The sequence below is a fragment of the Serpula lacrymans genome, assembly GCF_000218685.1.
Source record: "Serpula lacrymans var. lacrymans S7.9 unplaced genomic scaffold SERLAscaffold_1, whole genome shotgun sequence".
Taxonomy (NCBI): domain Eukaryota; kingdom Fungi; phylum Basidiomycota; class Agaricomycetes; order Boletales; family Serpulaceae; genus Serpula; species Serpula lacrymans.
The window spans coordinates 3,926,331-3,938,721 of NW_006763290.1; the positions used below are offsets into that span (position 1 = coordinate 3,926,331).

At 38.8% G+C, this 12,391-nt stretch overlaps 2 protein-coding genes across 2 annotated transcripts; both read right to left on the reverse strand.

Annotated features, from left to right (window-relative positions):
* Positions 1-7,010: 7,010 nt before the first annotated feature.
* SERLADRAFT_404801 (uncharacterized protein) lies at positions 7,011-8,895 on the reverse strand (the record flags this gene model as incomplete). Its single annotated transcript, XM_007312605.1, has 10 exons — positions 7,011-7,179; positions 7,230-7,336; positions 7,385-7,507; positions 7,563-7,586; positions 7,736-7,822; positions 7,880-7,990; positions 8,055-8,119; positions 8,177-8,379; positions 8,545-8,578; positions 8,754-8,895. The coding sequence occupies 10 exons, from the start codon at positions 8,893-8,895 to the stop codon at positions 7,011-7,013; spliced, it is 1,065 nt and encodes a 354-aa protein (XP_007312667.1).
* A 1,672-nt stretch (positions 8,896-10,567) lies between these two features.
* Positions 10,568-11,094, reverse strand: SERLADRAFT_404802 (uncharacterized protein; the record flags this gene model as incomplete). The annotated part of the gene is made up of 3 exons (XM_007312606.1): positions 10,568-10,866; positions 10,924-10,980; positions 11,040-11,094. The coding sequence occupies 3 exons, from the start codon at positions 11,092-11,094 to the stop codon at positions 10,568-10,570; spliced, it is 411 nt and encodes a 136-aa protein (XP_007312668.1).
* Between the last annotated feature and the right edge of the window lie 1,297 nt (positions 11,095-12,391).

A 12,391-nucleotide genomic window follows, 5' to 3' on the forward strand; every position in this document is an offset into this window, starting at 1 on the left:
GTCAACCCTGCAAACAGATGTTGAAGACTTCCTTATCAATTACCATCCCTTGCTATACCGTTTCTGAATGACACAACTAGATCAAGCACACATCAACATGTTTTGTAATGCAAGAATTTATCTGTCTGGAAAACTTGTATATCAACCACTACGACTAGCTATTTTATTGTAATCCTTATGCTGCTAACTGGACAGACATTGACAGCCTGGTAATATGGTTGCATCAAGGTTGCATTCTGCTACAAATGAGACGTCTTTCTGACTTGCAATGGTCAACCTTGTTAAGTCGTGCTAAACTGCAGCCACGTTGATGCCCACATATCAACCCTGCCTGGTTATGCCAGCGTCTCCCCTATTTTCTGATGTAGCTGAGGTCTATATGAAAATTGGTATCATCTGGGGCCTACACCCATGTTAAATCAGACCCAGTCCAGGCTATCTACATGTCCCTACCATGCCAAATCCCACTCTTATATCTTTATTATTATAATGCAATTCTCTCCTCATTTTATCATTCAGAACAACGAGACTAGAATAACAAGATGATAAAGTATATATTTATATGGTGAGCTGTATCATACATCAGGCTTCACAGATGGTGACAGTCCTCGGCACATCTCAAATCTGCATAAACCTCTGACCAATTATAGACAATATTTCGAGGTCTGAAAATATCCATGTCAGTTTTTTGAATGAAGTAAATGAATTCAAGTCTGACCTTGCAGATAAATTGAAGCCTAAAAAAGTGGGCAAGACAACATGGCACAGAAACTCTTGCAACAACAATGTGCACATGACGCGGAGCACAACAGCTTAGAGTCCAATGGAGACAGAGACCCAAAAACCACATTACTAGCACAGTACCGCAACTCTCAAATAATGACACGCTCAGCACGTGGAGCAAAACAGCTCAGAGTGGGATATACACATTGGTGAGGGGTCTGAGAGACAGTGGCAAATACTGAGTGGATTTTTCAGCTTGTTCCCATGCTCTGCTCACATCCACAATCCACAGTGGTTCTGCTTTCTCAACCTGAAGCTCTGAACTGTAACTTTGTGTACATACTGACCATATTGACCATCTTGTATATAGCAACTTTTGAACACTCTGTAATGGTAAGCACCTCACTGCCCACATTTTGATACTTCGCTGATTTTGAGATAGCTTGCTATGACTGCCTCCCCAGAAAACTTACCAACACTTTGTGCTGAGAGCCTCAATGTCCCATCTATAGGCACTGACCCTATTTTCTCAAAAAAGCAGTACATCTATTTTACTTACCAATAATCCCATCAAGCACTAATCATGTTCACAGGTCAATTCAAGAACAGATGAAATCAAATGAAGAAAATGAAGCACCTGCACTCACTGAACCTTAAATCAAGCAGTGAGTATATATTGGTGTTCATCTGCATTCTGTATATATTAGCTAATCATCTTATTGTAGTCAAAAGCTTGTTTGCCGTGTATGCCCCAAGAACAGTGACCAACCCTCAGTTTTTGATAACCTTCCTTATGTTGACCTGATGGAGCCAGACAAGTCACTAATATTGGCCATACAATTCAGCCCTTCTGCCTATGGTCCATTTTCAGCTGCTCAACTTGATGGTGACCGCACACTGGTTGAAGCCACACAGGAAGTACCTCATGTTCAAGTCCCTCAAAAAATTTTATTTGATCTTATTCAAGCCAAGTGTGATGCTGAGGTTGCTCAATGTGTAGCCTTGTCCCAGCTTTAAGTTCTTCAGGTGAAAAGTTGTGAGTGAGAGTGTAAATAGCCTTTGTGTATTTCTTTGCCCCTTAATTATCAGACTTTTTTGGGTCCAAGCCAGTGCTCCAAGTTTGTCAGTTGCCTTCCACAAGTCTAGCTGTAGTGGTGTTACCAAGGTTTTGTCGAGATGAAAAGTAGCAAGTTGTTGAAGAGCTTTATAATGTTTACCAATAAGGCTATTGCAGTACTGGATTATATAAGAAGCACAGATAGGAGGGATAGATAAGCCATCTATTGAGGAGGATTGAAGGCAAGTGGAAAAAAGCTGGCACTGGGCCGGTGTCCATGCTGTGTTTGTGAGGTGCCAGACATACTTATCTATTCCAAGCAAGTAGGTATGAAGGATTTCCACAGGCATGTTCTGGTGTACATCAAGTGCTGTATGCATCAATGAGTAGAGTATTCAGAGTTTAAGTGTTGTAGACAATCACATTCAACATCAAGGAGGGAACTATAGTGATGCCCCGGTCAAATTTCATGTCTCAGAGGTGAATCTTCTGGGATGAAATTGTAGCAGTCAGCTGGTTGCTGATATAGCTAGTCTAGCAAGTTTTGCTGAATTATGCCTTCAAGTTCCTTAACAATTGCACTACACTCTTTGTTTTGAGGGACCCGGAGACAAACATCTTGAGTGTCTTTATTGTGAATCCAGGCCTGCTGCAAATTGGTGCCTTTGTAATAAGGATTTGAATCCAGTATTTGGCCAACTTGTCCTTTACTCCTGTTTGTTGTTGTATTATAGTGACTTGTTTTTGCACACCAAGTGCTGCTGTTTGAATCTGTTGAAAGATAGCTCTTCTGGTTTCACCAGGTGTACGTGGTTGGCCAGGCTGAAGTTGCCTTATTAATTGTTCAAATATAACAAATAAGTCTCCACCTCACCGTAAAATGTTGTTGATATGCTTCATCAGTTTCTAACTGCTGTTCTGTACCACCCAGATAACAAACACGGCACCAGAAATTTCCTTTAAGGCCAATATGAGAACATAGCTCTGATTGTTGTGTATTGTCTGCAGCCAAGGAGATAGGGATAATACGGAAAATTATCTCCTCAGAGACCATACAATTAAAGCCGGTGTGCCACTTTGTCCCTTTGTTCCACAGATTTGTTAGAGAGTGAGTAATGGAGAACAAAAAATACATATACATACATATTTTTGTCTGATATGAGAGTATCAAACTGCTCACATACACTCGCATGAGGTGATGTTGAGTAAAAGTGGACAAAGCATTCCTGGGAGAGTTGGGAAAATTTGCATGAGCAAAATAAATGTTACGGTTTTCATTATACTGCTTGCTATGGTTTCCTGAAACATCATCCCCCCATTCTTTGATATAACATGTGTACATCCGCCTGTCTTGTGCAATATCCCGTAAGGGACTGAGTCCATTATACTTATTGTGCCGGTTGGACAGTGATTCTACATAATAGAGTGAGTCAGGAAAGTGAAAAAGTGGCCAATACTGTAATAAAAGTACAAACCATCCACATTGTGCAAGGGAGCAATAAATCCCAGATTATAAAGGCCGTACCAATTAAGAATGAGATGCATAGTTAGTAAGACAAAAGATGTACAGCTGTGTCATGTGTCACAGGAACACCATCCCCATATACTGGGCCATTATCTGTTAGTCTGAATCATCACACAAATAAGTTGGCCATCAGCTGGCATAACTCCCCCAAGTAATAATGTGTATGCCCATCAGCCCACATTGGAGCTTGAAACTCAGGCTTGATATCATTGGCTACTTTGTCTGCATGCCATACTTCACTGGTCTTCTTGGTTAATACATCAGGAAAAAGCCTTTTGCTATATAGCAGAGGGGTTTATACATATGTGCAAATAAAGACTATTATAGCACCTATAGCACTTATAGCATTATAAGAGTAACTATAGTATGATCATAGTGATTAGAATGTTACATGAGCAATAAGAGCAATGGGAGCAACAAAAGCAATAATAGTATTATAGACGCAAAATTTAACATGCTATACTACAGTGGCTGCTTCTTGGGCTAATGTTGAGCCAATAAATGTTGATATGTGTCCAAGGAGCTGTATTGCATATACTACTTATCTGGATCTAAATCAAAGTCTAAAGTATAAATATTATATGTTTCTTTTATCCCCATTATCCAAGCAATGTTTGCAAACAAAGAGTCATCAAAACTCCTGAGATAGAGGGACAAATGCTTATAAGAAACATTGAAGTGACTTGCACTGGGCTCTTAGTGTTCCAATAATCAGCCAAGATATTCTGATTTTCCTACTGGGAGTGTTCATGAGTATTATTACAAGAACATGGGATAATTCCAGGACAAAAATAATATTGCATTTGCTTTATCTACTGATGGTGCCCAGCTTACAATGAAGAAATAGTGTGATACTTAGATATTGATTTTTATATTGCTCAATTTACCTCCAGAAGTGAGGTATCAATCCAACAACATTATCATAACTATGGCTATTCCAGGTCCCTGTAGCCCAGGAAATATTGAGTCATTTCATTTGTATATCCACTTTTCCAAGATGCAACAAAGTGCAGTGAAAGCATATGGATGTGGGATGCTATAGATTTCTCCTACTTCATAAATCAAATGTATATTTTTATGATACTTGGAGACATGCTGGGCTCAGCAAAGTTGAATGGAATAGCAGGGCATACCTCAAAACCTGATGATAGGTTTTTTTTAGTCAAAAGTGCAAGGTCCAACCTTGAAAAGGGTGCGAAAGCTCAATACTACCCTTTGTCACCACCTGAAAATCAAAAGTATAATCCTGATTGTCCTGTATATAACTTGAATAAATTACTAATGCACACAGAAAAACATTACTGGGCTACAATCAACAAACTCAATACTACAACAGCTAAGAGTCTCTGTGCTATGATTACAAAGGGGATAGGTATCTCCCCGATGCCTTTAGCAGCAGCAAGCCCTGCATTTGTTCACCCTTCATTTTTTCCAATGGATCCTTTCCATCTGTTTTTAAAAATATTGTTGCATTTATATGGGATTTATGGACAGTCCATAGCTCACCATCTGAGCCTATCCATCTCAACAAGCAAAAGGCAGAGAGGTTTGGTAAACTGGTTACTTTAGAGATGTCAACCTTACCACCATCATTTTATGGCCCTGTCAGAGATCCTCATCCGACAAGACAAAGTCAATACAAGATTTATGAATGGATGGCACTACTTTATTGGTACATGATACCAATTAGCATTGAGCTAGGGATAAACTCAGTGAATCAGAACTTCTCTCATTTGGTGGCAAGAATTGAATTTTGTATAACCATTAAAGCAAGGAGCACTGATGATTTAACTAAATTTCATCAACTTATGAAATTATTCCTGACAGATTTTGAAAGAATCTATATTGGAATAGACCCTGAGAGAATTTTGAGGTTTAGATTATGTGTCTCTCAGTTAATTCATGCTCCTGTTCATATTGAGTGGTATGGATCACCCCGCCTTGGATCACAAGCTACTGTGGAAAAGACTATTGGAGAAATGGTCACCAAATTCAGTCTAAAAAAGCACCCTTCTCCAACTTGGCTAAGATTATATATGAGAGAGAAATTTTGAAAGCCCTTCTCTTCTACTACCCTACATTGTCACAACCAAAGCAAATAAAGCTACTGTTTGCAAAATTTCCAGTTAAGAAGAGAGACCGGGCTTGAGTTGTTGAGTGAGGAGGAACTTGAAGTACAAAATGCAAGTACACAAGATGATGATAAGTATAAAGTATATTCCATGCTAGTTTCACTTCAGACTTATTTTTCTACCACATGTTCCACCTGTAACAACCAAGAGTTAGTTACTCTGGCGCACACAGAAAACACTATAAGGAAGATGATGAGGGAGTGGTTACCCCTTAGGACGCAGAGAGTTAGTTGGTATACAACAGGAGGACTCGCTGAGGAGTCTCCTGGATCTATTAGGGTATATATACTACTACAGGTTTGTTTGTACATGTGTACTATACAGTTTGATAGAGACAGTGGCTGATGATGTCATGGGGCCTAGCTCGCATGGCCAGCTCCACTGTGTGAGAGAGTTGCGTCTAAAATAAGAAAAAAGGCAACGCAGCGCGAGAAAGGGAAATGCCGCGTAGCATCATGTGTGAAGGTTAAAGTATAAGGTTAAGGCGGAGAATAAAAGTAAAGGGAAGGTCCAAAAATTGTGTTATCGTAACACCACCTTGCTTAACTAAGGATTTACTTTTATGTTTTATCTTCTAAGACCACACTGTTGGATATTTAAACCCTCAGGGCGCGGAAACAAGCGCAGGAGAAGAATTCTTGGGCAAACAAATGCTGTAATAACTTAGGTACAAAGCTTCTTATATAACAAACAGATGTAAATACCATGTGAAAATTAATAGCCACAAAAAAACGGTTATAATCACAGAATAAATCTTTGGGCAAAGACCCAAAGTTTGCTTACATAATATAATTTCTACACACACAGCTGGTCTATACCATAGTTAGTTTACTTTATTTATTTCAGACTTATTTTTCACCCCACTCAACCAAGGACCTACTTTTTTGCTTGATCCCTAAGGCTGCATAACCAGTCTATATCAAGTTTATGTTACAATGTTTCCTCAATATGATTTGATGATATTATAGCTGCTTGAAATTGAGGTTGATCATCTACAAGGATAAGTTCATTTAATGATGCAAGCTCGAATCAATCACTGTGTAATACCATAATATAACAATATGATAGTGAATTTTGGCAAGGAGTTGGTTCCTTCTATAGTATGACTTTTCTAGACTATGTATAACTATATTAGGACTAAAAATTCAAGGTTCTTGGGCTTTATTTCAACTGCTGTCAGTTCAGTGACTACAGGTTGATTATATGTGACTGTATCAAACTATGTATTGACTGTACTAGACTACATGTTGACTATGGCTGACTGTGGCTGGGTTGACCTTGCCCAACTATACTGCCAATTGTGGCTCAGATCCCATCCATCTGGCCCTGTCACCTGCCCCCACATGCGGATCTCAGATGGTACCAGGTGCTTTGGACCTGAGAACAGCCTGGGCCATCAGATCTGAATCTGATGTATATTATACTGTACATATCTGTTCTAGCTGGCTCTGGGCTCATATCAGAACATTTGCTAGAGCTGGCACTAGAGCTGTTGCTATATGTATTGAAAATGTAGAACTGTGGTAGGAGAAGGCTACAACTTAATGTACTACATATTCTAGTTACATATATTTCAATGGCATTCCCTTTTGTTGATATCCACCCCAAGGTTTATATTGTTAAATGACCCAGCACTGATAGCAGTGTCAATGTTGGTTTGGTCTTTGGATGCTTGAATGATTCTTTCTGCATTTCCAATCCCACATTTCATTCTGTCATCCTCAAGTACCCCCGCAAACCATCTCAAAAAATATCAGAAGGGATATCAATGTAAATAAAGAATAATGCTCACTTGGTTACCTTCACCGGAAAATTATGCTCACCACAAACCTTTTGAAGGTTCTGGTCTACTTGCAACCAAAAGCTTTCTTCATTTGTCAGTAATTCTAAAATCATCCGCTGAACTGACAGGTCAGATTTATCAAATAATGCAAGATGTACACTTACTATAAATGCTACTTGGGCACACATCTGAACAGTAATATTCACATTTGCTTTAAACTGGCCATAAGTTGGGAGTTTTTGGCAGCATGCTATGACATCCTTGTTTTTGTCTACTGCTTGCAAAATCTGTGTGTATGTGTTAATTGCGTACATAATATATCACAATCAAGTATTAATTTACCATTTCTTTGATGTCTGAGCAGTGCTGAGTAAGACAGTCACAACAATATTTCACTACCATTTCCCATTTCTCGACATCTTCATACAGTCCAGGATAACCCCACAAATGACTTGTTACAAAACCCTGGGATACAATATAACCGTGGTCTTTGAATCAGACCAAATGCCACTCACCATAAGCACTTTGACAGGCCAAGCCCCAATATAGCTGGCTGTGTTTGCCAATAATAAAATATGCATGGCAAATTTGTCAATTTGTTTCTGCTAAGGATAAGTTTCATGCAGCCATCACAGAGGAAGAAACTCACTCACTCAGACATGCAACAGAGCTTCCCAAGCTTCAGCACTCCCATGTCCCCCTCTTTTGGGATCTTCGGCCACCTTCAGCAGCAGTGCATACTGCATGATTTCACGCTCAGCTGCTGAAGCCTTGTATGTATATAGAGTCAAAGTCAGATAATTGCTAGTAACACAATCATAAAATGTGACATACTTTGACAAATTGTAGTAGTTCCTGTTTGCTTTCTGGCTTTAATTTTTTCTGGCACGCATGAATATCTACAAATTGTGTAGCCGCTAGAGGTTATTTCAGGAGGTGAGTTGTTGATAGTATACTTATCAAGGAGTGAGTTTTATCCTGAGTGGGTGTTCTTGATGCCATTATTTCTTCAGAGTCTCCTGTGCTGATGCCAAAGCTGCACCCTGAGATTGGGGGCTCCAGCTCTTGATGCACAGATGGTGTGCATTGTTTATCAGCATCACCACCTGGTGATATTGGAGGACTTGAAATATTGTAAGCTGTGAGTCTCTCCTCAAATCTAACCATTATGAGTTGAAGTGTGGGAGAGATTTCACAAAAGATGAAGTAATATGAGATATAAAAATCGGCCATCATTTGGCACAGGATATTTTTTGAAGGCCACATCTGTACAAGTCCCTGAGCCTTTATCTTGATTATATGGCTCCAAAGTGTAAAATTCTACCTGAAGGCAAGTTTGTTTGCAACAATCTTATACCCTATATCACACACCATAAAATAACCTCAACAACTTACAGGCTTGGGAGGAAAAAAAGGCAGCCAGATTAAGTGCTACTTCTGCATGTTTGTCAATTCTACAGGCCCTTGCAGGTTCTCACAAAATGCCCTCAAGAAACATCTTGAGCTGCCTAAATATCAGAAAGCTGTACTTACTACTACAAACATCTGGCAACATCAGCGCCAGCAAGATGTCACCCCCAGTCGCAACATAATGTGGCAGAAATTGCACAAGTGCACATATCACCACCAACCAAGGATCAAGAATCCCCTCCTCAGGGAAATGCAGAAGATCCATCTGTTAATGTTAGCTATCAAGAAGGCTTATTATATGACATGGAAGGTGATATAATCATGTTTTCAAGAAAATGATGCAAGTCTCACTAATGTGCAGGCTTTGATTGATGAATTGAGTTAGCCATCAATTGTGATTGCACATCATCTTGATCACTGACATTTTTGCTGCTATATCATAGCAATTGACTCTTCCGACAATGTATCAGACAATGGTAACAATGATGAGAGTGGCACCAGTGCCAATTGTAAAGCAGAAGAGGTATGGTGTCCATATGGTTCAAAAGTGGTATGTAACACCACATAAACTGCTGGCAAGCACCTATTGGCAAGCATTGTTATGGTGCTGTCAGCAGGTGCTCAACAGTGGTTACCCAACTTCTGCCATTTCTTTCATGTCTTCTCCAAACCACCATGTTATTAGATGTTCACATTAGACATGTTGGATAATCTCCCCAGACTGTGTTTGTTGACTGACCATCTAAATTTCATAATCTGGATGCTCAAACAACTGGGAGTATATGATGTTCCCTCACTCCAGTGGCTGCGTCATACACAAGATCACCTCACCAAATCTATTGGCATTCCGATAGGTATGAAGACATCCCCACAAGGCAATGTCTTTTATCAAAATGGAGTTGCCGAATTACTGGCACTAGTATGTATTTGCTCATTACATGATTCCACATGCTATTGACATTTTAATATCCAGGACTGGGCTAATCCCCAGGTGCGGCCTCATATGCAACTGTATCCAGTACATCAGGAAAAATACTTTGGCTATATAGACTCTAATAGTACTATAGTTGCAAATATAGCTGCCATAGTGATCATAGCTGCAATAGAAACCCAACATCTATTCAGGAACAATGTGCTCTTATAGTACTTTTATAGTTGGCTATAGCCTCTTATAGCATTTATAGCATATGGCTGACTATATGAGCTATGAGAGAGTTTGTGGCTGATTTTAAAAAGAAAAATTCACACACAAGGTTTGAACTCTCAACCTGTTGGTCCACTTTTTTGTGGACCAATCAATCTACAGCCACATACCACACATTTATCCACTACACCATAAAGACTTACAAAATATACTATACATGTATAATATATTGACCTTCCATGGACTTGTCATTTGTTTTACACATTTTCACAACTTATACTTGGATAAAGCATTGTTATAAATATGTACTATGGTCTTAACAGCTATATAGGCTATTAGAGTTATAAGAACTATTATAATGCCTTGCTAGCCATACAACATTGTGCTCAAACTTAGCATAAATAGTATTGCCTCTGCTATATAGCCAAAGTGTTTTTCCTGATGTATAGCATTTTAAATTATGTGTCTATAATACTATTATTGCTTTTGTTGCTCCCTTGCTCTTATTGCTCATATAGTGCTATAAGTGCTATAGGTGCTATAATAGTCTTTATTTACACATATGTATAAACCCCTCTGCTATATAGTAAAAGGCTTTTTCCTGATGCAGCTTGTGGACAGCATACAATGATAATATTTCCAGTTGAGTAGCTTGTTGCGATACTTGGGCATGCAGCTCATATGTCTTGACAGTGCCATTTGGCTTTTTCTATGCAATATAGTGTCAGAGGCTGTGGATCTCTGATTCTGTCAAGCCATTTGGCTCAGAAACAGAGGATAGTGGAACAATCGGTCACTTGTATTCACCCAATAGTTTTGCCTGCAGGTCTGTTTGAATAGTGGGACTATTTCCAATAGTATTATAATTTTGTATTGAGTTATTAACACTATAGTTAACTCCTCCACCTTGAAGGTCACCAGCATTGCCAATAATCTCATCATCATCCTCACCATTATCATTGGTGGCAATAGCATCATCATCCAAACCACCACTATCAGGATCAGAGAATGTCAAAATATCCTGGTTTTTAGCCTCTTCACTACTCTCATGATCACTATCAGGATCATCAATCTCAATATCCAGAGATATAGCTGCAAATTTAATGTAGAGTGTTTAATATGCAAGACAAAAGAAAAGAAAAAAAGTACCTTGAATATCAGCATCAACATATTTTGAGTTGCTGCTCTGATTGTCAGAGAAATGAGCTACAGATTTGACACAAAAATAATTATGATATGATACATAAAAACAATAAAATACATACACTGCTCAGTATCAACACTTTTGTTGTTCTGTGTATGAGAAAAGTGAACTTGCATCTCATTATCAACAGTATCATCTAGAAAACTATGTCAGCATCACTTATATATATCATTAAAATAATATCAACATACTATCTTCAGTGTGATGTGCATTATTTGATGAAAAACTCGACAGAAAATCATTATTGAGTCTGATGCATAGCTCTAAATAAGCTCTGAATACTGATGAAAGCTGTAAATTTGGAGTATCAATCAAGGCTATATCACTCTGAAGATGACTTTCAATGGTTCTAGTACTTCTTTCCTTTGAAGGAAAGCACTTGGCACAAAAAACAAGACATTGAGGGAAGAGACAAAACTTGAAGCTTTAGGCCTTGAGGCAGTATAATCAAACTGATCTGATTACATTGATTGGCAACTGATAGAATCATTTTCTGATCACAATTTCTGACAAATACATTACAACAAGGCCTCCCTCATTGTTTTCCACATTAACAACATAATTTTGCCTGTTGTTCTCAATTGACTCATTTAACTACCCAGGGAGCATTTATTATGGTATAATCTTTTTATTATCTTTCATTCAATCAGTTGACTATGTTTAAATAGAGTCTAATTTTCTTCAACAAACAGATACATTATCATCCGGCAATTCCAGTCTTTTCTTCCCATCCACATCCTCAATATTGCTGGATCCGCTCTCTGTTGAATCCCTAACTTTTGAGGACCTTCTCAGGAACCGCCATTTTGGCGAAACTATCCAAAAATACCAAAATGCAGCCAAACAATTCCTTGAGACCCAGGCCTATTAGAACAAACTTCTAGGTCAAATAAAGGGGCTGTTGGCCGAAGAAGAAGGTCATATTGAATAGCAAAAAGCCAACAAAAAAAAAGCTACAATAACTTGAGGATGATGTCTGGCAATTAAATAGCAAAGAAATCAAGACTTCAAACAGTCCTTAACAAGCGGGGGTACTCAGTGTAAGTCTTTCCTATTCAATGCTACCTATTTACTAATTATTTACTTGTTATTATGGTGGAGGAGTCTTGACAATCTATCCTAGTAACTCAGCCTCTTACATAGCCTATAGGACTTTGAGAACTGTACACACAACAAAGATGTGGGACTTATGGTGCTAAACCCCTCATGGCCTGCAATGGAGTGTGCTATCTGTCATAGAGACAGTACTATGATCACTGCACAAGAGTGGGCAGCCATCAAGGCCTCCACTTGTATCATTCACCACAAACTTGAACAGCTTCCTGACCCCAAATGTGGCTCACAAAAATGCTCTAGAACCAATTATAGGTAAGTCCATCCAATCCAGTGTGAAAACAGCCTGCAGAAAATAGA